The 27,738-nt window shown below is 37.9% G+C and overlaps 2 protein-coding genes across 2 annotated transcripts in view; one reads left to right on the plus strand and one right to left on the minus strand.

Moving 5' to 3' along the window:
* Positions 1-4,251: 4,251 nt before the first annotated feature.
* On the minus strand, positions 4,252-11,708 carry LOC139738612 (organic solute transporter subunit alpha-like). Its single transcript, XM_071649232.1, has 7 exons — positions 11,209-11,708; positions 9,706-9,866; positions 8,639-8,712; positions 7,607-7,726; positions 6,539-6,650; positions 5,751-6,003; positions 4,252-4,526 (listed from the first exon to the last, which is right to left on the minus strand). The coding sequence occupies exons 1-7, from the start codon at positions 11,258-11,260 to the stop codon at positions 4,252-4,254; spliced, it is 1,047 nt and encodes a 348-aa protein (XP_071505333.1). The 5' UTR covers positions 11,261-11,708.
* A 5,410-nt stretch (positions 11,709-17,118) lies between these two features.
* Positions 17,119-27,738, plus strand: part of LOC139738643 (axin interactor, dorsalization-associated protein-like) — a 29,846-nt gene continuing 19,226 nt past the window's right edge. Inside the window, exon 1 of the mRNA XM_071649263.1 lies at positions 17,119-17,211. The gene's annotated coding sequence lies outside the window, so the exon portion shown is untranslated. The remainder of the gene's footprint in view (positions 17,212-27,738) is intronic.

Raw genomic sequence — 27,738 nt, forward strand, 5'->3', positions numbered from 1 at the left:
TCCATAATTACCCCACCCGACGCTCAAACGAGTTTCATTTACCACTTCTTCGAACGATTCTAGCAAAGAATACACTTATTTACACTGGACCAAATTATTGGAATTCCCTGAATCATGATCTAAAATCTGCTCCTTCTATATACTCATTTAAAAGGAGATTAAAGTTTTTTCTTTTATAATCTTATAATGACGACTCCCAGAATCAGATAAGTTTATAGGCTTACTTTGGTACCCGTCCGCAATATCTGCATTGCCGTTCTTTTTATTATTGTTGCTATTGCCTAAGCCTTGACTATAAGATCTTCTTTAACCTATACTTCGCAGTTGAAGGCTTTGTTCTATATTCTTTTTTCTTCTTCTTCTTCTTTTTCTTCTTCTCTTTCTTCCTCAAACCTCCGAGGATCGTTGTCTTTGTCTTTGTTGCATATTCCTGTCTATTCTGTTACCTCTTTATCATGCTATAGTCTTGTTTCCTCTTGTGTCGTCTAGTCAGTTTTTTCCTACAAGTAGTCTTGTTGCTGTCTCAGTCTTGTTTTATGCTCATTACTCGGTTTGTTGTTGTTTTATGTATAACTGTTTGTCCGTCAGTCTCTTAGTGGGCTGCCAAACTTTTTTCTGACAAGCTTTTTTGTGCCGATTTGTTGTTGTTTTCAATTCAATTTTTGCATCGGGCTTTTAATACAAGAGGGGCCCACACTTTACAAGCTTTGTCTTTTTAGTGGGTCCCTCCGTTTTTTCAAACAGTGCATATACTGACAACTATTTCACTTTCGTTGAATACCTCAGCAACTATTGTAATGTATCGCTACTCTTAGTTTTTTTTCTTTTATTGTGTTTACTCTGTACAATTGTATGTATTGTTTCTGTCACTCAAGAAAGTGAGGTTTATGTTTGTATATTGTGGAAAAAACGAATAAATTTGAACTTGAACTTGAACTTGAACATCATTATCATTATTGATGTTGTTGTTTTATACATGCACCACAAATTTGACTTCTTTTCCAGCTGATCTATGTGTGTGTGTGTGTGTGTGTGTGTGTACAGCACTAATTATTAACTCTATATTATTATCACTTTTCTTTTTGTATCGTAAGTCTTCATTTGACAACAATAGAGTGCGGGTCCGAGCATGGTAGGGTGAAGGATGAGTGTATTTTCCCCTACTCGTTGCAGGAACCTTTGCAAAATTTGTGAAACAAGATTCGACGTATGCAAAATTAGAATACATGTACTTGAAAATGTATTCATAAGATGAATCGATTTGAATCATTGATCAATCATTATTATACATATTTATTAATCTGCTATCATATTTCGATACCATACTATAACTACTAATATACTAACTAATCATAGATTTTAAAGTTTGCTGGTCATCTCCAGAAAATGTAAATCTAGTACAAAAAACGAAAACAAAACAAATTATATATAGATATTGATAAGTATAAATTGTGTGTTAAGTTTACAACTTTGCGATCTTCTCGCAAGAAACAAAGTGATCTTATTATAAAATAGTTCAAGGTCAAGTTTATTTCCATTTTTCGACAATAACATAATATACGTCTCACTTTCTTTAGTGACAGAAATAATGTAAACGAGACAATGTGGATCGATCAAAGTAAACAATAATTGAAACCTTGTTAGTACAGATACATTGTAATGAGTACAGATGTAATGACAGTGTGAGTACATAACCAACATTTGACAGATGAATAGAATCACGCACACACACACACACATATATATATATACATATATATATTCTTTTATATATATATATATATATATATATATATGCTGATTTTAACTGATTCAGAGGTACAAATGAGATCATCATTGTAAGTTCACTGTACGTTACTATGAATACTGTATAATAACCATGAGAACATATTAATTGAAACAATTATTGTGTGGCGGAAAATTTTTCGTCAGAACGCATTTTATTGCTGAAATCCTCAATACGCGGATTTCTGTCGATACTAGCTATACCTATGTCTTCAATAATGATGACTTCGATTTTGCTTTTAAGCAAAGAAATGCATATTTCTTTTTTGGATAACACTTCACATCCCTTAGATACCAGGTTTATTATAATCTAGACGGTGCAAAGTGCACTGTATATAAATAGACTTGGTGAAAGATACTATATAAACCGTAAGCTCATTGAAAAGAAAAATCTTTACTAGAAAATCACGCCATTTCCTCGTGACCACTTTATTTTGTTCCTGTTTGTGAACTAAGGATTCTCTAAAGAGAAATGTCCCTTCAATACACCTGGTCGCTTGTTTTCATAGATAAGAAAGTCAAAATTTGTTAATTTCACACTCATGTCTGCCTCCCCCCCCCCCCATCTACTTCTCTCAACATTTACGTCTGTTTGCTGTTAACACGCGGGACCCACTACCTACAAGCTTCGCTTTTTAGTGGGTCCCCCATCTCCATTTTTCAAATCATTTATCAATGAAATATTTCATTTCTTTAATTATCGTCGAAAGTCTTATGTACCCTGCTTTTTGGACTACCGTGATGTTCACATCTATTTCATTTTGATCACATTGTGCGTATGTGTGTTATTGATCACTAGTATGTTGGAGATGGAGGGGAAAAAATAGACCTGAACTTAACTTTGCACTTCTCTCTTCCTTTCCTCTTCTCTCTCCCCTCTCCCTCCCTCTCACTCTATCTCTCTGCCCGTCTTGACTTTGTCTGTCTGTCCCCTCTGTTTCTTTCTTTCTGTTTTTATGACTCCACACTCTTTTATTCTTTTTATCTCCAAAACGCTGTGACAGTTACCAAAATACAGGAGCTGAGTATACCTGCCGAAAACCCTCCGCTGAGCTGAATTAGTTGGTAAACAGCGGTGGATGACGAACAAAACCCGTTAATTCGGGGGGGAAATATAAGAAAAAAAACTTCAGAGAAATCATACGCTTTCTGGAATTTCCAACTTGGGCTTGAGGTCTGGATTTATCTCTAATCAAAATTCAGGATACTAAAAACGCTTGAACTCTTTTTTTTCCCCTTATACATAATCTTGAACCCATATCATATGTTTGCAACCGTAGACTGAAGTATATAAAAACCTTAGTTACTATGGTAACAATGAAATATTACCTATGATTGGCTATTGCCCATTCGTCAAAAAGAAAATTTCACTCATATACATGTATATATGATATATATATATATATATATATATATACTGCTTTTTGTAATCTGCCTCACGAAACTGGATCCAGATGTTACTAAACCTTTGCAAAACATGATTTCATGGTGTGTGGGGGTTTTTATATAGTCGTGTCTTACCTTGTAGTTTCCTCTCAATATGCCTTTTAGTAACTGTGTTAGTAGAGTATAATGTAGCTTTGACGTCACACTCATAAATATTTCGATATACTGGCGGGAGCCAAATGACTAAACTACCGTGAAAGTAATGCATAATTCACAGCTAACATAAGCAACAAGGCGCCAAATCATGAAATATCCAGCTACAGTACAGTCAACTTTGTCGTTGTGAGTGGAGTTGTAAACAGCTGCGAAAAGATACAATGTAATAAGCAATGTCGTTCCCACGGTGTATTTGTTTGACTTGCTGGCAAATAGGCAGTGACGTGGTGTTTTTTTATATCCCATGCCATTTCAAATTTCAGTCAGTCAACTAAATGAGTCACATTAGCTTTGCTACGCTAGTTCCACTCAGAAAGCGAGAAGATTTTGACGCTGTAATGATATGTAATTGAATATGGTGAAGGCAACTAAAACGGCGCGCTTTTCCCATTTAATATACAATCACTGGGACGAAGATTCTTCTCTCCACGTAGTTCTCATGAATATTCACGATGATGGATGCTTTGTGACGCGTGAACAGGAAGACGTCGCTCAGACGACGAAAGTGATGGGCGACCTAGGCGGTCGCTCCTTAGACCACATTCTTCAGTTCTTTTCATGCAAGTTAAGTCTAATGTGTTGTTACGACGTTTGATAACCCGCACTGACTTTTGTCTGTTCACCCTGTTGCTTATCATTTTACCTGATGTCTACAAAAGCTGCACAAATCAAATATCAATATTACAAAAAAGCAGTATCATTTTTCAAATATTCCAGGAGCATTTCAGAGTTCACAGTCTGACAGTAATGGTTGGTAATAAGTGTCCTTTCATTCATGTTTTAAGGACTATGATTTTCATTCTTAAATTAGAATATAAGATGCAGCAGTGCAAAGGCGTACGAAAAGAATATTATCCTATGACGTTACACGGTGGTGTAGGAATTATAGAGTGATGATGAGCTTCTCGTTCGTGGAATCCCAGTCCCGCTCTCGGCTCTCACCCTCAGAAGGTTCGGGTCCTTCAGGAGTGGACTACTGGCACTGACCTGGGCGTTCTTATTGCCGTCCACTGGGGACTTCACGGAGATTTTGGGAATCTCCAGCACGCCCACGATGTTCCCCCGCCGGGTGCGGAAGAAGAGGAAGCTGACGGGGAAGAGGACTAGGGATTCGAAGACGAGCAGTACGCACTGCCAACCTGTTTGTGTGCACACGACAACGATCACGGTTACGATCACGGCGAAGATATGATGACGGCGATAAGAGTGAAACAGAGAAATCAAGACCATAGCAACGAATTCGAAGATGACGATGATGGTGGTTGGGATGACGCAGATTGTACATTTTTATGATGATAGGGCGACGTCGATTACACGACGATGACGTTGATAATGAGGATGTACAACAGATCGATGAGGGAAAGGAAAATAAAAAAAGGAAATATGAAATTTGATCCATACTCATTTTGTTCTTACTGTCATCTTATTTACAATGTGCATAGCTTAACACATACTGACTTCCATTGATAGGATCAACCGAATACGTTTTCAAAACAATTTAGCATTACGATATTTTCACAACCTTCCATTCACCTAATTGTCCAGTATAAGATTATATTAGTCGTTAGGAGATACCACTGTCGAAGAAAGAAATGACATATCATGAAATCTTTGAAGGCTTCCATGGCGGTAGAACGTTGGATGGTAGAAGGCTTAACGGTGCACCACGTTAGGGTATGTGTGTGGCCCTGAAAAGGGCCTACCCAATCCCCACACACATACCCTATGATAGAAAGAATACGTGGTGCATCGTTAAGCCTTCTACCACCCAACAGATGATATATCAAATGGTAAAATAGGTATCCTGTTATTGCTTACGAGATCAGGACCTTGCTTTCACTTAGGTGAAATCATACGGCAAAAGAACGATACAGAATTACTCATTTGGCGACATGCGGCAATGTCAGAGAGCTTTAGATCTGCGACGCCAACGTTAAGACAACGCAGCCTCATGGGTTGGACAATGGAAGCAGCTGTCCCGCACATGTGCAGAACACCATTTTTTTCCTAATTGGCGTCCTCTTATAAGAGTTAGCGTCGCAGATCTAAAGCTCGCTATTCTAAAGAAAAACAACAACAACGGAAGAGACAGAGAGAGAGAGAGAGAGAGAGAGAGAGAGTGGAAAAGAGGGAGAGAGAGGGAGAGAGAGAAAAGTGTGTGGGGGGGGGGTGCGACGATCTGATGATGGCGCTATCCAGAAAGAGTAGTTCATGAGTGTGGATTGAACTTGTCGCCTGTTCACAGTTAAATCTTGTGAAACGTTAGCATGGGTTTACTTCTAATTTTGACATCTTTTGTTCATTACCACTTCATAATCATTTTCATAAATATTTCATTGAATGGGACACCTTCGAACACTTACTGTTCGCTCTGGACTCCCAATCGAATGGCTTCACACACTGAATGACATCGGTAAAGACCAGGACGTCGAGAATAAGAATCTGGATGTTACTGAAGAAAAGAGCTAGTCCAATGATGCCGAACTTGATGCCGATGTGGAACGCCCTCAGGTGTCGATACGAGGCGAGCAAGAGAATAAGCAAAGCAATGGATGCCACCAGCGAAGACAAAAGAGTGAAGATGTTGAGGTACAGGTAGGCGTCATCAGGGGTTAACTGAGGTCAGATCGTATAGGTAGAAAGAGAAACGGGAATACATGGCATATGAAAAGAATGGTTTGAACAGATACCAAGGTATGACTTTTGATTTGGCTTGAGTTATGGGTGCTGGATTGAAACGGTCCAGTGGGCTGATACAGGAGGGGTATACTGATGACGAAAGTTTATACCGGTGACTGATGCATTGTGTACAAGGAAAGAGCTAGAAGAAGCGCGATTCAATTTGACAATAATGAATGATTTAAACAATATTGACGTGCCTTATCGCATTTATTATGGTATTAATAATTAATCTCTTATTTTCAATTCTTATTCATATAAAATCAAGTTGACCGGAATGCGAATAAGCAGGGGGACAGTATACAGTGATGATGAAGTAACTATGGGACAAAATCATAACCAGATCTAGAAATCTTGATTCTGAAAATGCGTCCTCATCGACTGAAAGAAGATAGACCTCTTTCTTGCTCACATTTTTTTTAATATAAACTAAATTGAATTTAGTCGATACAAATGACAACAACAATCATACCGAACTCGTGTTGTACGTCCCGTTCAACCACAAGATGTCCTCGATAAACAAGATTATGGGTCTGACAATCGCCATCTGATAGATACAAATTTCGAGCACCCAGAAACTATTCCTGAAAGTAAAGAGAAATCATGGATGATTGTGTCACAAGAGCAGGTAGAACGAAACAGTGTTACAAACAGAAGCTGATGGGGGAGGTTGCCCCATCGAGAGTTAGTTCTGTCTCTGATTTAATTACTTTCACTTCATGTCAATGCTCTGACATTAATGTGCCACTGATTTTAATTTTATGACACGACTGCAGCACGTGAGAACAATCCATGCACTGTCATCTCTATGTATGGTGTGTGACGCATGTAAGCAGTTTCGATGATTAGACAACATAATAATACAGTACAGTTATATAGTCATATGCCGGGTTCGGATAAGTGAAGTGATTATGTTTACTTTCTAGTACGAGTTGTGTTGGGGGTCTACGTAAAGCATTGTGAAATATCCTTCTCTCCTATAATATCTCTCTTATCATTTTAGTTTGACAATTAACGAAATCTCTCAGATCTACTTCTTTCTCCCATTATGACAATAGATGGTCATAATTACTACATTAAGGAGACACTGGCCCTTAAAGAGACAAATTTGAGTCTCCTCAACATTTTCATCTACAGTATGATACCAGTATCCTATTTTTATGCTTTACTGCTGGCAACGCTATAAACACATCTTCCATAAACTGTCTCCCTAATACTGGATCCAGATTTATATATACTGGTATATGTATATATATATCTATATATATATACATATATATCTTTCTGTATCCATATGCATCCATAGTACAGATAGATGGATATATAGACAGATATAGGTAGATAGATTGATAGATAGATATAGATATAGATAATAAATAGATATTAGGTGCTAATGGCGAAATGTAACTGTACATAACTGGAATAAGAGAACAAATGTCACCGAGATCACATAATGATTCATAAATATTATGATTCACTGTTCAATTATATTGTATTAGTATCGTGCATCATAGGAAAAGATATGTAATTGTAATCGTACTCAGCTAAGTGCATCTGCCGAAATATTTGATGTTCTCCGATTTTTCGTTCTGTGGCGTCGTGGCCTCCGTAGTAGTAAATAACAAGCTGAAGAAAGTGATAGATGCTGATGGCGAAGTAGCTGTACATGAGGAGAAGAGAAAGCAAATATGATCAAGATCAGAAAATGATTCAAATGATTTGCTTTTTAATTATTACTTTTGTATATCACATGAGAGAAATAATGAGAAAAACAATGCATATGTATATACTTTGCAAGGATAACAAAGAAGTAAAAATAGCGATGGAAAAAGATGATCCTACTGAAAAGCGAGACATGTATATGACGTGGATCATTCGACAAACAATGCAAATAACATATTCTTTCAAAATATATATAATTATATATATATATATATATATATATATATTACAGCTAGATCATGATTATGCTAAATGGCAGGCATATAATGATATTAGCATATTGTAGACAGTATACTTGTTTTAAAGTACATAGGAAATCATCAGTATCATCAGCACTGTCATCATCCTTCATCAGTTTAATTCCTGTACAGAGCGTGACGTTTCATGATGATATGACATTCTTCTTTGATTTTCGTTTATCTATCAATCAATAGATTCAGCATTGTGTATGATTAATATGACTTATACAAAATGATCGAATAGATCAAAAGACCAAAAAACAACAACATAAGGCAGAGGCGATGATATATCGAAGTTTGCATTGACTTGCTGTCAATACTGTTATGATGTTAAGAAAATAATCACGGATTATTGACTTCAAGAAATAATTACAATACACAGATTATAATGCTTCTGGTCACCTGTGGTGTCCTTATAGTATTTACATGAGAATATCTCCTTGAGAACCTTTCAGCATTTTGTTGTTGTTGTTGTTTTTGTTCGTTGATTTTTTAATGTTTTGATTATTCTGCTTCTATTCTGTTCTATATGCATTACATGATTAGAATTAAAACAGAATGTCGACAAAATGATATCTTAAATTTTCTAATAATTTGACCGTTGAACTCACATTGACGCAGTCAGGTTGCACATCACCACTGCCCTCGGAATGAACAGACCTATTTGTGACGTCAGAGCAAAAATCTATGGACGAGAAAGGAAGTGGTTTTCGATACATGCATGAAAATGGTTTCGATGGGCAAAACTTATTACTGTGACCCCAACTGCCACCATGCGGAAGAAAATAACAGGACTGTGGTCTGACCTCGTTACCTACATAATGACTTGTGCGACGTGACTATTTTTCAATGTCTATACAAGTGTATATAGAAAGCATATGCAATAATCATTGCTTGTGTGATTTTATAACTGTGCAGGGTTTGATTAGCGTTCACTATATACAGACAAGTATTAAATACGTGATAGTTATAATGCCATACACATGATATCATCTAATGCTTAGACGTTTTAAAGGTTGTAAACTTCTCATATACCGTTGGTACGAGCTGTTATCATGGGCAGATGTCAACTCAGCCGGATTTATGATCAATCAAAATTAAAGGAATAGTATAATATTGGTGGGGGTGAGAATTGAGGTTCTACATTTTTTTTTTGCGAGATATTAAGAAATCACTTATGAACAATGTTACAGGGCATACCGTTTAAAGAGAAATTCAAAGTTTGTTTGTTTTCTTGATGAAAATCCGTTTTGAAATGGCTGAGATATCCAAACACAAAGTTAAAAAAAATCAAAGCGATCCTAATTAAAGGTGGGTCCCACCTTTTATTAGAATCGCTTTGTTTCAGATATCTTAGCCACTTCAAATCCGATTTTCATCAAATAAACGTTGAATTCTTCTCGGAATTACATGTTCATTCGTATTTCATAAGAGGTTTTCTCTCACCAAAAAAGTTAGAAATTTGAAGCCAGGTCTGACCCAAAACTATACCATCCCTTTAATCGTATTCTACTTGCTTTTCGAATAAATTTATTGAATATGACTCTGTGAGCGATGCTTTTTCCTCAGTATCCAATTCATTTGAATATTCTAGGAATAAAAAAAATGTAATATGAATATGTTTAACGCCCAGTGAAGTCGTGGCAACCACTGCCTATAGCACTATCGGCCGCCTTACCGGAAATATGCCCATCATCCAAATAAGACTGATGGAGCGATCCCTGTGTGGTATCTTGGTTGCTATGAAGACAATGGACTCGGTGAAGAGGAAAAGCAGGAGAACGGTGATGACCGACATTACTATTATCGTCACCAGCAGTCTCGTGTTTCCCGAGATTTCTGAATTACAAGGAGACAATAAGAATTGGTGAGCTTGTTTTGTTCAATGTATGTTTATGTGTTTGAGCGTTTCACTCTTATACATTTGATGTTTCATGTTAAAATGTTCGAATGGCCTGGTATATTATTATTATTATTATTATTTATTCGGCAATTCAATATATAATGTACAATACAAGCTGATATAAAATCACATCACAATGTATATCACAATGTTTTCGTACAATCACAATTAAGAGATGGTATAGCATTGGTTTAGGTGGTGCGGAAATATTTAGAAACCACTCTATGAAATGTTAAAGAGCATACAATTCTCAGGGGTATTGAAAGTTTTTTGATGAAAATCGGTTTTGAAATGACTAAGATAGCCAAAAATTATACAGGTAAAACACAGAGATCCTGTAATAAGAATCATGGCCTGCTTTTTGGATTTCTATTATCTCATCTATTTCAAGACCAGTTCTCGTCAAATAAACCGTGAATTCCTCTATAGGAATTACATGCTCTTTCAAATTTCATGAGATGTTTTATCTCACAAACACATACACACATATTATGACATAAAAGTTGACAACCTGCAGCCCCATCCAAACCAAAGTTGATTGCAGCCCAATCCAAACCAAAACTGTACCATCCTTTATACCTGACTGCACGTGTTTAACATCACGACTTATAGTGTAATTATTACACGACGTGGGTAGCACAAGATATTTTAAAGGTTGGCGGTGGCGTTCGACAGCCAGTATCACAAATCCTTCTTTTATCAGCTTCAATGAAAACTGTGCCAAATAGAAAATCACGCACAGAACGCCAATTCCCTTGTCGAATCTCTTCACGATTAATCTGATCGGTAAAAGTTTTGGAGAAACAGATTATAAATGTCCTTCCTCTCTAATTCCTGTTCAAAATCTTATTCATGAATCTTGTGAGAATCGAAGCCGAAGTGTTTTTTGGAAGGAACGCAAAAAACAACAAACAAACAAAAATAAACAAATAGAGTTGTTTATGGGAATATTTTGATGATAATAAATGCATAATGAAAAACTGAGCTTTATGAAGTCGTAGTTATAATTATCACTATAATGTAATGATTAACGCCGGAGTCATACAATAAAACATCTCGTTAGAAATCCTATATCAAAATGTGAGGTTCAAATATGAATCCCAGTATAGATGATTTCAGATTTACTGAAGCACGGTATATACGTTCTAGATGAAATAATGTAATAATCATTACGTTTCATTCCACAAAGTTTATTTCTAAATTCTATATCAAGTTTCATGTAGTTAGTTATGCAATTCGTTACTAACTGAATTAGATCGAAGATATCCAATACATTACCGTCCATGAATTCAACCAGGGTAGGTTCGATCAAAGAACAATTTCCAGCCATTTTGCCTTAGGTGAAGTACTGTAATTCCCAGTGTGTGACTAAATGCTGACAGTACGACAGCAATTGTGACTGCTGATATAAATAGATATGGCGAATAAATAGAAAGACAGCTCGGAAGAAATCCACGACGTTGGGTCCGGTGATATCAAACTTTGACCTGCAAGTACACGGGGTGATGATAGAGGAGAAATCTTCAACAGAAAACTTGCAACGCATGGGTGAAAATTATGGGACAATACATGAATAATGCTTTTCTCGTCTTGTGCAGCTTCGGGACTATAAGATGAATCTTCTTCTTCTAGCGTTGATGAACGAGGACGAACAGTCAAAGCTTCGTCTTGAATTACATACAGAAGAAATCAGTGGCGATCCTTGCTATGCTGCCATTCCACAAGAATGTTGTCTGTTTGAACAAAGCAGTTAAATGGAATCAGAGGTTTCCCTGTTGTTATTCAGCCTGCCCAGGGTCAACGTCCTATAATATAGTGAACTTCCTTAGATCTTTCTCCAGTGAGGTATGATGATACTTTAAATGGCATACATTCGGACGTACTCCTTTTTAAAGTAGGTTATGTCCAAGAAGTGCCAGTGCGAATAAACACTTAATGGCGTGTGATTCCCAATACAAACGTTGGCATTGTAGATATCAAATCACAGCAGGCTGCTGTTCGTTTTTTAATATTGAACACATCGGGAGTGTGTATATACACTTATACTGATGAATATTCCCAGATTCCAAAGGTCAACATGATAGGCTGGTCATGTGACCGCGAAATCAAACCTCGTGCGGATACGGTGCGCACTGGCACAGACGATTAATGTTGAGTACACAGATTATTAATTACTAGTCATTTATCATTGATGAAAAAGGGGGTAGGGCTACACCCCATTGCATTGACAGCGACATAAAAATCAGCTTGCCAGTATCGAACTCTCGTGGACTATATGCAACCGAAAATTGTATAAATGCAGCTTGAGGAGGGTCCATACTCCTGAATCCGTAACCATCTGGTCCCGTGTGTATAGTATACGGAAGGTCTTGTAAAAAAAGCAAGATTCACTGGTAGAAGACTCTGGTACACGCAATAGTTTCACCAATGATGCCAAAACATTCTTATCATTCTCACAAGCCGTGCTCCAAAAGTCTATGATAAGAACAAGCAGTTGAAAAATGATGTAAGAGAGGAAACCTGTGTGGATGGCCTGAATTCTGAAAGTCACACACGATCTATGGCCGGCAAGTGCTATTGTCAGGTTTTTGTTATAAGCTTTGGTTAGTTCTATGCGTTCCGGCGGAAATCTCTCCACTCAGTCCCCCATCAGGCCATTTGGACATCGCAATCTCAAGGTTCATCCTTGTTTGATTCTCTGTACGCCAGCGTCTTTCCCATCTGTAATCCCCAGTCCTGCATGGCTTTCGTTTCAATTCTCTTGCCCTTTTCTTTGTCATTTTGCCAAGCCTTTAAGACTTTTGTTACTTACTTAAATCACTGCCCTCGCACCTCCTAAACAGGTTGTGTAGTCTGTCACAGATTTTACTTTTGTACTGGGCAAGTCGACGGTGACATCATGGTGCATGTACAGTATTTTCCATGTACTTTCAGTCGAGACCACACATGTATTTCGTGACCATACTAATTTTCTTTGTCTTTCTCTTTGTCTTCTTTTCCATAATCTTATATTTTTCATCTACTCCTTTACTCACACTTTGATGTAGGCCTACTTTATTTAATCAAATAACGGCGTATATAATTTGCTTATAGGAGTGATGCATATTAATGAATATTGATCCTAAAAGTTGAATTCCACTCCGTCTCAATGCGCTAGGAACTTGTCCGATGAGAGGAGGATTACACGTGCTTAAAGACAGCTGCTAAGAACCTACCCAGGAACATATCATACTATTATCAAAAGGAATTAGGAATGTGTACTCGACCTACCAGCCGCTGTCTACTATAGCCTTTTGTCACCATACAGCGAGAGGGCCTTGACAAAAGGCTACTGTCTATACTGCTCTAAAAAATACCAATTTCTGAGTGACACACGCCATTAAAACCACCACGTACAGACAACAACCTAAACCGCCCTATATATTGAGAGTCATTCAGACTTATTATAGCATTCTTTGTGAGGCTATTCGAAAAGTCTGTCACTCAACTGTTGATTTTAATACCCGTATTCCTGATATCCAAGCGTCTGCATAGTTTCTGAGAAATCTCATCTAAAGAATGGCCTCAGTATTTCAATGGTCTCTATTTGATATTGATGACAATTCATAATATTTAAGCACTTACCACATAATTCAAATGTCTTTATTTAAGTGCTATTTTTGCATGCATTTGCTTGTGAAGAAAAATATGAGCATTGCAAACTTATTTGAAGGAGAGGTTTGCCCAAATATATTTGTGGATTGAGTGAATGCAGCAATATCAAGTAGAACACATCAGTGAAGTTTGAGGAAAAATCGCACAATCCCTTCAAAAGGTACGAATTTGCAAACTTTCAGTCCCACCATCGTTGGATACATGAGAAAACTACAACAGTTTGTGACGTCACTGCAGGGCAATGATTAAAAATTTTCTGTGTTAAGGGTGATTTCCCCCTTGCTTTCTGAAAGAGGTAAATGCGAGATGCTCTTCCATTATGCTATAGAAAAATGAAAATAATACAAGCAACTTTGTATGTTGACTTCTCTTTTAATCTTTACATTGTTGTTCTATACTGCGACGTCACGAACTGTTGTAATCTTCTTTATTTACCCAGCAATAACGGCATGTAAGTTTTAAAGGGATTGTATAGTTGTAGTTGAGACCTAACCTCAGGTTTCTAACATTTTTTTTTTTTTGGGGGGGGGGGTGAGATATATGTAACGAGATGCCTCATATGAAATATGAAAGGGCATGTAATTCCAAGAGGTGAAAATTGGTTTTAAAATGGCTGAGATATCCAAAACAGATCTATCCAAATAAAAGGTGGGACCCAGCTTTTATTAGGATCGCTTTGTTTTACTTTGTTTTTGGATGTCTGCAGCCATTTCAAAACCGATTTTCATCTGATAAACTTTGAATTCCTCTTAAAATGGTTTGCTCTGTGTTGTTTCATAAGTGGTTTCTTGGTATCATCTCACAACAAGTTTAAAGCCCATTCCTCATCTCCACCAATAACCCTCCCTTTAAAAATGAAAAACTTTTAAACGGATTGTCCGATTTTCCTCAAATTTCACAGATGTGTTCGTCAGGAATGCTACCGCATTAAGTCAGTCCACAACACTTGTAGCAAACTTTCTAGTTTTTGAATGTTTATTAATTCATGTTAAGATATCGCCTCTCCTTCGCCTGTCAACGAGTGTTGCAACTTCTTTAACGGTTTTCAGCCCACAAATCACTGTCGTTTCACTTCAACTAAATCTGTTCTCCCATTATTCTTCTTGTTCTTTTTTGTTTGTTTTCCTCTTGTTCTTTTCTTCTTCTTCTTCTTTTTCTTCTCGTCTTCTTCTTTTGCAAACATTACTCTATGTCATAGTTGAGAAATGGTGGGGGGGGGGGGCTGTATATACATTTGCAGAACACAAACACACGTAATACACATTCGGTTTAAAAAAACAAACAAACAAACAAACAAACAACATTTAAAGGACTGGTAGACAGTTTCGGTTGAGTCGCAACTTCAGGTTTCCAACGTTCTTTGATGGTGATTTTTGAAATAGTGAGAAACCTCTTACGAAAATATCGAAGAGCATTATATTTCTAATAGGGATTCAAAGTTTATTTGATGAAAATTGGTTTTTGCAATTGCTTAGATATCCAAAAACAAAGCAATTCTAATAATAGGTGGGACCCAAATTTTATTAGGATCGCTTTGTTTTACTTTGTTTTTGGATATCTCGGCCATTTCAAAACTGATTTGTGTCAAATAAACTTTGAATTTCTCTTAGAATTGTATGCGCTGGAACACTCCATAAAGTGGTTCCTAAGTATTCTAACAAAAAACTCAGCCAATACTAAACCATCCCTTTAACTCTCTAGGGATATAGGTTGCCCCGCGGCTCCTTAAATAAACCTATATAGTAATGGGGACTATACCACTTTTACGCTCAATAAACAATAATGATTGTAGTAGTGATAATAAACGAATGCTCGTACTACATAGCAATATTTACCACCTGGTGAGCCAGGCATGTAAGTGGTTATAGCTCCATGGTATCCATACCACTGATCTCCGCACGAAGTGGGACTCTGCATATACCGTCAACTGAAGAGTATGGTAGTGCGCCCTCTCCTGTAGCTGGCAGAAAAATCTTGGTATCAGGTGATTTTGACAACTTCTACATGTATTATTATACGAAAACACAGAAATGAAGAAATAGATAATTAGGGGACTGGAAACGCAATAGGAAAATGAGACAGGAATGAAGATGAAAAGGTAAGAAAGACATTCAATAGAGTGTGTAGTGTGAGAGAGAAAAATATAAAGAAAATATATTCTATTACCAGGGGCGGATCCAGAATTCCGTTAAGGGGGGGGGGGGGGGGGTGGGCGCCTTTACAAAATCAAAGGGGCATACGTCCCCTCCATTTTTGTTGTTGTTGTTTTAAGGAAAGAAAGAAGAGAAAAAAATTTGGGCCCTATACAAACCTCCATTTTTCTTTTTATTTCTTTTGTTTTAACACAAATTAAAGGGGTGTGCGCCCGGTGTGTCCCCCCCCCCCTCCCCCCCTCCCCCCCCCCCCGGCCGATCGGTCTGCCACTGTTACTAGTACCAGAGAGTGGACAACCTGAAGCTGATAGAACGATGTTTGTTATCACAGTCTACAATAATTTCTCTCAAAAAGGATACATACTGAAGAAAATATTCTTCAATTTGTAGAACAAAAAAAAAAAAAAAAATATCCAACACGTATTTCCAGCGAAATCTACCTATGAAGAAAACACATATACCATTCGTTAGCCAGAATTAACGAGTAACATGAATTACTGTACTCTAACATTTCCTTCAGAGTGACGATTGTAACAGACTGATGAGAGTAGTACTTCTTTTTGTTTGTATGTCTGTTTATTTATTTTTGTTGTTGTCACGGCGCTAAAAGCCCTCTATCAGCCGAAATTCTGTTTTTCAAAGAGGTCGTGAGAATAATTCACAAACAGGAAAACAATTCAAAGATGCAGAAACGAAGCAAAATAAAGTTAAGACATGTAGCAACGAAGAAACCATTGAATGTAACAAAACAAGGACTGATCATACTATAAGAAGAGCAAAACAAATTGAATAGGCCCTCCTCTAAGTGTTTGTCTTCTTGTGATCAAATAAGTGCTTATACCTACAGCTTGCTTTGGATGAAGAACATAGTGCAAGAAAATATACATCGTGACATTTTAATGAATCGGATATAATTATGAAAGTATATAAGCCCTATATTTGAAATAACCTATGGAAGCATAAATCAATACTATTATTCCTCGATTAGTTGTTCGACATCAGGGACTAATTCAAACATTGATGGAGTTGCCACACCCTTGCCCCAGATACGAACACTTTGTAAAACTCACGTCTTAGATTTATACAAAGAGATAGCAAAATCTCTTTGGATTTGTACAAAGAGCTCATAATGAGAAAAATCTCTTTGGATTTATATGACGTATTTGAGGCTACCGTGGAAGAAGTGGTAGGAGTTGGATACAGAAAAAATGCTACCGCGCCCGAGACGCTTTGTTACTGGCTGAGTGTACTGTGCGGGAGCTTTCTGTGAGGCGCCAGTGGTATCCAGCAAAGGGAAGGCAAGTGGTGGCGACGCGACGCGGGCAGAACAAGGCGGCAGCAGTGGCGGGCGGCAGCCGTGGTGACAACTTGGACCAGTAGAGGATACTGATACTTGGGCGTAGCTAGGCGCACGACTGGACTGTCTGAGGGTTGTTATTCTCTACCTTTTTGTCAATCTTTGTCAGAAGAAAAGGTAAGCCGTACATATATCCCACAACGACATTTGCAGTGTGTATTACGATTGTTGCTAAAGACAAATTAAGACTCGTAGACCCGTGTAAATTCAATTTTGAGGAACACAACAATCAATAACATGTTATTTATTGTTAGTTAGTCAAATTAATAAAATTAGAACTCTACCGTAAACTACTAGTAAATGTATATTTTCTACTAGTATTCATTTGCCCCAACAACAGTGACAACCGCTTTCTATGTTATCCTTAAGGCTTTTTATGGAGTGTGTTACGGGTACTTCTTGGAATTCAAGTAGGCCTAAAAAAAAACCTAACAAGCTAGATATTCTGTTCAGCAGATATCAGTATGGGACTGCCCTGGATAAGGGCTTTCTGCACCACAAAAAGACCCTAGTCAAGATTGAGTCCCTCCGTTTTGGTCTGGAGAGATTCTAACCGGCACCCAGTACAGGTTACACGCATGAGGTTCTGTTCAGTGTGTGTTGTTTCATGGACTCTAGTCTAGACTTTAGTAAATTACATAGGCCCCTCTAGGCCCTACATGAAATTTGCTTGAGAATCTTTTTGTGCATACAGCCTTTTTTAAAGATGCATAGATAATCTACTAACTACAGACCCAGCAGTTGCAGGGGCGCTATTGCCAGTGTTGGATGATAGTACCAATCATGTTGGCATTGATACGAAGATTGCCGAAGGTGAGCTGTCATCAAGTAAAGCGTGTCGGTGTTGCTACGTAGGTAACGTTGCTTTCTGCGCGTCATGCAGTCTGTAGTGATGCCAGGGTGCGTGCTTCTTAGTATGACGTCACAGAAAAAGTTTGCTAAAGCTGTCATCATCAGCCAAATCATGAGCCGAAGTGTGATCGGACCACTGACTACAGTGGATCGGACTTCTTCGAACTCATGGAAATGGGTCAAGCGTATTCGGAAAGCGCTGAAGAGGAGTCGATAGCATAAGTGTCTGTAGGAAACTTGCGCCATCCGCCATGTACGCATTCGACTAAACCACCGGGTCTAGATCTATGTACCAGCAATCTTGGTCTACACATATTCAAACAGAAGACATCCATATGAAGAAGTTGCACGCATCTGTTCTGCATGCCCCGTTGAATCTTGTTTAATGCAGGAAGTGAACATCGAAATTAGGGCTTTTTGATGGATTGATTTGACTAATTTCATCCAGACCACCCCTTTACATGGTTGGATTTTATTTGAAACTTTTACTAAATTTGCAATTATTCTATGACAATGACAGGAAAGAGTTGCACTTTTGCTTCAAATGGCATTGAAATGTCCATGTTTTCAGCTTTTCTATGAGAATTCCATTAAATTTCCCGATTTCGGGGGCTCAGTGCACAATTGAAAGGCTTGACAAATTTTAACTACTGATGTAGGACCTACGCTATGGTATTAATTTTCTTCAGGCGGTTTCTAATTTTTGGAACTGGATGATTTTAACTGGAGATTCATGTTACAATGGTTCCTATTCATCAATAGTTTAGGAAACGGTTGCACTTTTGGGATCTTTTCAGATATACACTAGTTTTATCAGAAGTTGTGGTTTAATAGATTTTATAGCACTGGGTAATCGCTGTACATCCTCTGCACTAAGAGCACATCCCCCTTTACTGTTTAACGCCCAGGCGTGCACTGCACTGCATAGTTTTGTGCTGTTGCTGAGTTAGCGACAATATACCGTTTTCTCAAGAGGGAACAGTACTGAAAGGAGCTCATCAAGTTTGACAGCTTGTGTTATTTACCATATAACTTCTGTTTTTTAGATAAGATAAACTCACGAATAACAAAATCTGCATTGTATCATGATGATCTGGAAGCGTTCCTAGTGTAGAGTACCTACCAATAATTAACAAAGCGTGTTCTTTCACAAGCAGTCATTATGTACACAGCCATAGGCATCTACTGCATTGCTACTAATACTAGTAGTGTGTTGTAGTTAGAACGTGGTACATGTATTCATGTATTGATACATACGTACTATACGCTAGGCACTGCCTTGTGCGTCTGCACGTATGTATGGCATATGGATCGCAGAAAATGTGTCATTTCTAGTAACTGACATGTTGCGCGCACGAATGCACTCAGCCCCTGTAAGCTATTCGGTATTTCCTACAATTTTGGTGCAATTAGGGTTTACCAAATGTGAGAAACCTAGATTGGAAATGAAAGTACATTAGCACCAGCACATATCTAGAGCTACCAATACTCCATGAGAGCCTGAGCTTATGAAACCAAACTTGAAATGCACTTAAATGTACTCTAGTAGCTCTTGGAACAACTTTTCAACGGATACACAAACCAAGGATCAATACTGCAGTCACAAGAAGAACTTGCTTAGTCTGAGCATGTGGATTGTCACATCATGTCCCTAGGCATTTACCGGTACATAGTAGCTGAATACCTGTTTGTCATATGTGCTTGTTGCAAATTTGTCATTATCAGTTATTAGGAAGAGGCTTAATAGCTTTAAAAACATTGCTCCTTTGGGTTCGTCAATAATCAGCCATTTTCATTGATGTGATTTGACATAGACCCCTAGAGGACTTTAGATTTATTATTTGTATTGATATAAGAAAAGGGTACTAATGCTTCAAAAGAATGTAGAAGTCAACACACTGACATAGAGCCATTTTGCTGTTGTGACCACTCACAAAGTTCCACACAAGGAACCCACATGGATATTGAATTAGGTAAAGTATCTGTTTGTGTTCTCAACTTTGGTCAATTGCAAGCCTGAATAGTCACTCTGTTGATGATACTCTGATAGTCTAGATGGTTCTAGAACAATTACCCCAGACCCTTCCCCTGACCCTAATCCTAATCCTGAACCTTATCCTATCCCCAACCCCAATTCTAATCCTTTACCTAACCCTAACCCTAATCTTTACTAACCCGATCACTAATCAGTATTTCAGGAAGTGGGTGGGGGGGGGGGGGGGGGGGGTCCTTTGGGGGTAACCGTATAGATGAAGTCTTGAATATGAAAATATTAGTTCCTTCCTGTCATTCTAGTAGCTGCTAGTCAAATGAAAAAGATTACAGTCCACTTTCTTTCATGAGATATAGAGCCCTGTACAATTGTTCTGTGACAGTGAGGAGCATAGGTACGCACAGAGCCTTTTAGTAAGTAAGTAATGTAAGTCTGCCATTACTGAATAGGGCACTCCAACCCTGATCACAGATATAATCACATACCTGTAGTCCGCCCTCTATAGGCAATGATCAGTATGAGTATATAACCTCTTTGATTTTTGTGTATGATACATTAACATGTCATTAAAGATTGACAGTGGCAGTGTTTAAATCAACTTACCCTTATTTAAACGCATTTCAAAACCCACTATCAAAACATGTTTGCAAACATCTTTCTGATCACATTTCTCAAGGTGTTTTTTTTTTTTTTTTTTAATCAACTCTGTTGAGAGTCGATTAGGAGACCTTGTCACTGCGCAGCTCTTTTGGGCAGTTGGACCTGAGGAGCGGAAATGTGTACTAAGTAGTTGGTGTGGGCAGGTCGAGCTATAAATGCCTTTCAAAATGACTTTGTGTGTATCAACTGTACAGAAATGCATTTCTGGCTCAAACTCATTTGTGATTGCACTTTTGTTTGGGCATCTCAGAAATTATGCATTTCTAACCCCATAATCACAACAGTTTTGTGTTTATCAACTGCCCAAAACTCCCTGAAAGTTGTTTGGAAACCTGAAAAATATGTGCCAGAAGTGAGTTGATAAATGCATTCTACTTAGAACAAAACTAGATACCATTCAAGTCACTGAGAAACTGGCTCAAGGCCCCCCTCCCCCCAAAAAAAAGAAGAAAAAAAGACTGAGCAAAAAAGTGTTGTGTGTGAAAATGTCCTCCTTTTATCAAGTGGCAGAATACTTGGTTTTTCCCCTGGGATGAGACATGAAATTGAGGGCCTGTCTGCAGAGAGAGTCACTAGTGGGGCAGGTAGAGGATTTCTCTCTCCTCTTCTTATGAAGGACAGCATAAACATACACTGTAAGATGCGGAAGTGGTGTGTTCCACACACCTTTTGGAAAACATAAGCACTACCGATCCCCCCCCCCCCCACACACGCACACACTTTTACCCCTGATACCCTGCACATTAATGTTGGCTATTAATGTTATCACCCAGCCATGCAAGGTAAAAGAAAAATGAAGCCAAACTTAATGGTACAGGGAGTGGCACTTAAACGAAACAATTTATGGTCATTCTATGTTTTATGATATCAATGGGAAATGTTACATAATGGAAGAAATCATTAGTGGGCGTTGCCCGTATACTCAGCATATTTAATGTCAGCGTAATAATTACATGGAAGTCTGCTGGGCAGGTGATTTGTCCCTGTTTTTCAGACAATGAACCATGTCTCGCACTTATGAAATATTGATGATCGCAGCATATCCATGCATTTTTTATCAAAAAGTAACATTTTGAAATAATTCATAGGGGTGGTAATGTTTGATACGAGGTCTAGAATACGGTCTCCTAGTATACTGATGAACAGATGACTTATTGTAATGTGCTGTGTACAGACTGATTTGATACTGTGTGAGTGCAATGTGACATTATTGGGAACATTCAGAAAAATGTTTGCCAACTGTTCTGAATTTCAATTAACCATTAGCAAGGAGTGGAGCATTTTGTTGTTGTTGTTGATGTTGTTGTTGCTTATGTATGTGTAGCAGATCTGCCATGTCTGCCTGATTTTGCAAGGGGGCTTCCAGGAAACCGAAATTTCTGCAGTTAACATTATGTCTTGGCATTAGAATACATTAAGCCCCCCTGATTTGGGTATTTGTTTTAGCCAGATGAGAAACATGTTGTACACTAAGTATCTCACTGATTGCTCTGTGGAATCTCCACATGTTTCATTTTTTGTTTTTGAATATAAAGCACACACAACATTTCCTCTTTGTAATGCCGAAATACAAGTGTTGAAGGTAATATCCATGATGGAATATTTTGATGGTGAGCAAAGTTGTAGAAATTCATCACTGGGGGATCATGAAAAGCCTCCTTTAATAGTTTGTGATGTTATGTACATTGTATATATACAACGATATAACGAATATATCAGCAGAATTCAATGTATTTTCAAAATTGAAGCCATATTGAAAGAGTGCTTGACTTGCCTCTTGCAGAAAGCAGGGGGAACAATATTACCCTTCAACATGTGTCAGTAACAAGTCAAGGGATGTGAACTTTTCATAGGTAATGAAATTTTGCATTGAACTCTTTGTATTTTCTTTATATTGTTGTACGTATATATATGACATCACAAGCTGAGGTAGTCTTTTCATCCAGTGATGGCAGCACAGAAACTTTAAAACTTTTAAAACAGATCGTCCAGTTTTCCTCAAACTCTCCCTGATGTGTTCATTCACTCAATCCACATACGTACAGTAGGTCCTAAGTGTAATCATCCTACCTCCCAGCACGTTTCTAATGAGGTTCAATATCTTCAGAATGAACTTTATTCATTTCTGATGACCCCTTTTTCAATGCTGCACACTGGCCAGGACCAGTAAAAATCACTGTCGGACCAGTAACTTTTTCAGGAATGGAGCAGTCAAAAATGGAAAAACTGAGTAGGCCTACCTACTGGTCCAACATACAGGTCAGACCAAGAAAAAAAAAGTATGTGTGTGGGGGGGGGGGGGGGGGGGGATGGGGGGTTTAGTGTGCAGCCCTCCCTTCTGTATAAATATGAGAATACAAAAACATACAAAAATTTAGCAATAAATGAAGTATTCCAGAGACTCCAACCCCAAGCACCTTCTGATCTGGAGATTCTCCCGCCCGAAACCCCTAGCAAACGGGAGACTCCAAGTTGATGTGTGCGAAGCGCGAAGTTCCTAGGATTCTAGATGTTCTCTGGTGCTATCTAAGGCTTATTTTTTCAACATACGATAGAAATAAGTAAGAAATCCTTTCCACCGGGAGACACAGAGCCAGGGCGGGAGAAATCAAATCTCAAACGGGAGAACGGGAGATTGTGCAGAAATGGGCTTTCGGCGGGAGATCTCCCGTCGAAAACGGGAGAGTTGGAGTCTCTGGTATTCAATATAATCAAGAATGATTAGATGATGGCAGTTCAGTAAAAATAAGATATATAAATATAACACTAGGGCCTACATCTTGTACATGTAAGTAGATGAATATGATGCCTACAATATATCTAAAGTTATAATTTTAACAAACTTGGCAAGTCTTGATAAAGTTATTGCATCTTTGGCATTAGATAAGGTGGAAATTTCTCAAGTGAGTGGGCGAATTCTGTAGTAAGAAGAAATATATTTTACTCCTAGCACTTAAGAAAAGAAAAGACATTGAGAAATACAGTGAATTAGTCTCCCAGTGCATTCAAGTTACAGAGGTTTCATATTCTCTCAGACCTAGATATACTCCCATAATGACTAGTAACACATGGAAAGTGGTGAATACACTGTATCTAAATTTTCACGAATGAATTCTTTCATTGTTATTTAACTGAGTTAAGTTAGGTTCAAATGCAAGATTTTCAGTGAAAATTCTATAGAAATTAGCACATTGCATGATTGGCTATGTGTGTGGACTTCATAATGCTTCACCAGTGTCTGACATACGAGCAGAAAGTGTCTGTGACAGAGACTAGGCCAATACTGGGAGAAGGGACACACGCCTTACGATGGAACCTCACCAATGCCGAGCACACACACACACACACACACACACACACACACACACATGCTGTAGATGACATCTAGTGGTCATCAATCAAGACAGAGACCCTGGATGGTTTGGGTGTGGCCCATTTGTGATGAATACCTCGTTTGTATCCTGCCTGGAGTATGCTGACAGATACATTTTGTACTTGGTTTAGAAAGTCCTTCCCGATGTAATGAAATCAAAGCTGATATTAGCCTAGTCTTCAGCTCAGACTGTCCAAAGGCAATTTTTTTTTCTTTTTTTTTTATGTGTGTGTGTGCTAGTCATCGTAAAATACTGTCATGTTAACTCTCGGCTGCTTGTGTTGTGTGTGTTGGTAGCATTGTCAGGATTATTGCAGGGAATAGATACAGACAATGATTCCATGGGTGTGGTGAGTGATATGTCTACACATGATGTAGATGATGTGCTCTATTGTTGCTGAAAATGAATGCTTTATCCATGCCAATAGTTTAGTAACATGCTAAGATTACATCCTGCTAGATAATGGTTCCCATGGATCTGAACAATGTTTGTGCATGTGTGTATTGAAAATGAGGGCAGACTTTCTACTTGGGTCAATTTATTTCTCTCTGTATGTTGGTAGCTGTCTTCTCGCAGTCTCTCTTAACAAGGAGCTTTGAAGTTCCTTGCTCCTATTGGTAGCTGTAGGAGACATGCAATCAGCAGGGCAGCTGTCAGACTTGATAATTGATTTTGCATTGAGTGTTTAAATTGTTGTTTTGGGGGTTTTTTTGGAAGCTAGAAGGTCATTAAGGTTTGCCGTCAAGTCATAAATCCTAGTTTAGCTGTGAAGTTTTTTTTTTATTTTTTTCTTTAAGCTTGTTTACAAGTCATCAGGAAATTATGTTCTTTATTTTCATAGTCTCTTCTTTTCAGCTCCAAAGAGCGTCTCGCGAAGTTGATAACAACTATTGAAGATGGCATGTGGGGATGATAGTAGACACCATCCATGGTGATGTTTTCATCGAGATGAAGCAGATTGCCTCGTTTGGGCAAACGATTACAGGCTGTTTGGACTCCGCCCTGTTTTATGGTGCAATGAAAACTGTGCCCTGGATGCTCCGTGGAGTGTTGGCAAGATTTACAGAGTTTTGCTTTACCCCAGATACAGTACTATCTGTTCCAGATGACGGAAGAGTGTGTAGAGTGGGAAGGATCACGCCCCTCTCATTCCTCTATCCACACTTTCAATGAAAGTAAGCAAATGCACAGGTATGGGAAGAAGAAGGAGGAAGAAAAACTGTTTCTGTTGACCCGCATTTGAAGTGACCCCAAATAGTTTGATACTTCAGCTGCACATCACATGGGCCATGTCCCAGTCTTCCATGATGGAAGTAACTATACTGTAGGCAGTACAGCTTGTAGGAATCAAAGAATTATCACAGCTCTATATTGACAAGTTCATAAAGACAGCAATTGAAGAGCCGAATTTATATGGACAAGTCTGTAAATAGGCCTACAGCAATTGAATAACCTTTAACCTTTTTTTTCCATAAAATGCTTTCATTTAGAAGCATGTGTGTAATTTTGGAAGGCTGTGGCAGTTAGTGTTGTATAACCTATTGTATTAAATGTAACCATACATGGTCCACATATTAAGATTCATATGAGTAGCTTAAAGGACAAGTTCACCTTCATAAACATAAGGATTGAGAAAATGCAACAATATTAGTAGAACACATTAGTGAAAGTTTGAGGAAAATTGGACAATCGATGCAAAAGTTATGAATTTTTTAATTTTTTGTGTTGGAACCGCTGGATGAGGAGACTACTACAGCTTGTGAGTCATATGCGTACAACAGTATAAAGAAAATGTAAAAGAAAATTCAACATATTTTCACTTTTTTCGCATAATAAAAGAGCACTTGACTTGCCTCTTTCTAAAGGCAGGGGGGAATAATATTACCCATAACATTTGTCGGTAACGAGTCAGGGGAATGTGTACTTTTTTCAAAAGATGGAATTTTGTGAAATTCTCTTTATATTTTCCTTATATTGTTGTACGCATGTGACATCTAAGTTATTCATACACTGCAGTAGTCTTCTCATCCAGCGGGTACTGCACAAAAACTTCAAAAATTCATAACTTTTGAACGGATTGTCTGATTTTCCTCAAACTTTCAATGATGTGTTCTACTAATATTGCTACATTCTCTCAATCCTTATGTTTATGAAGGTGAACTTGTCCTTTAAGAGTCTTTGTAATGATTTACAAGGTGTACGGGATATTCATTTTGTTTTTGTGGATTTTTTTTTTGAGAGTTTTCTTTTACTGATGCCTATTCATCAAATGCTTTAATGTGTGCTTATATTTTCATATTTACTGCATTTCACTCACTTAGAACAAATTGTTGAAGTACAGATAATGTATCTCAAAAGAGACAGCATTGTCACTGATAATTTACTTGGAGAAAAGATTATTACAGGAAAAAGAAAATGCCATGATGCAGGCGATGATATCTTATGCAACCTTTGCTATATGAAAGTGTATCAGATTTTTTTTTTTTTTTTTTTTTTTTTTTTTACTGCGAAACCCCTGCGAAAAGTTCCCAGGAAGTATGTCATCTGGGTGGTTTAAAAAAAAAAAAGTTTTTATTAGTGATAAAAACCTTGTATCGTCATTGTAAAATGGGTGGGGCTGTAGCGTAAATAGACTCATATAATCACCGGGGAAAGAGACTGTTACATATTACATGACTGGCAACTTGGGAATTCCATTCCTCTCTTATAGTTTATGTAAGAGATGGCTGCTTTCAAAGAAAGAAAAGGAAATTTTATGTAAGAAATCATCATTTCCGCTCACTGCTCATTTGCCAACTGGGAGGCATTCTTATATTACAAGAAACAGGAAATTCACCCAGCCATATAAATTGCCACGAATCTGAATTTTATGTTTGGCATTTGAAAGAATGTCATAGTGACATAATTTTCCATAATGATCATATATCTAGAGAAGAATTACCCTCCCCCCCCCCCCCCCTCCACAAAGCAAACATTTGGCATAGAAAATATATATCACACCCACACTGAAAAAAAAAAAAATTATCTTTTCTGACATGAAGGGAAAGGTATCTTCAGTCTGGGTTCTAGAGGGTGCGTTTTTAGTTTTCTATTTTCACAACTTGGAAATGGACTTGAAATGAAGTGTTTTGGGGCTATAAATTCTAGTCTGCCAGCTTCAGATGCCAGTCCGTTCTCCGGAATTCCTCGGAGCGGTTTTGAGAGGGAAGCGAAATCGTCCTGGCATTGCGTCGTCGGGCGTGGTCGCCTGCGCTAGAGCACTGCCCTCAAGCTGCTCATTGACGTAGGCAGATTCATGACAGGAAAGGCCTCTCAAGCCGTAGTCTTTCTCCACAGACCCTGCATGGCAATGAAAGCTTGGTGTGTGGTGCTTGTCAAACCTGTGCCCGGTGTGCAGACGTGGTCGATTAGACGATGGAGCCTTTTTGATTATTATTTATACTTCATTAAGACTTTACTGGCAGTGTGTATTTCTCTGAGCATGAGGAGCAAGAATTTTGTGAAGTCACTTGCCTGCTCATTCATATTTTTAAAGGCATTATATATCATATGCTGATGAAACAAAAACCCAGCTTTAGTGCCTCAAAATAGTTCTAAAATGTGAGTTAGGAATAGAAACAACCAATGTAAAAATGTTAATCAGTGTAACCAATTTAAAGTGTTGTTAGATAAACAGAATGTGAACAATAGTTATAATAAAATTGTTTTTAGAATAAACCCTCTCCAGTCATGGTTTATCAAGAAAAATAGTGATATCTCCATATA

This window comes from Diadema antillarum, unplaced genomic scaffold (genome assembly GCF_040938485.1).
Source record: "Diadema antillarum isolate AM-2024a unplaced genomic scaffold, OU_Dant_1.0 scf00000029, whole genome shotgun sequence".
Taxonomy (NCBI): Eukaryota; Metazoa; Echinodermata; class Echinoidea; order Diadematoida; family Diadematidae; genus Diadema; species Diadema antillarum.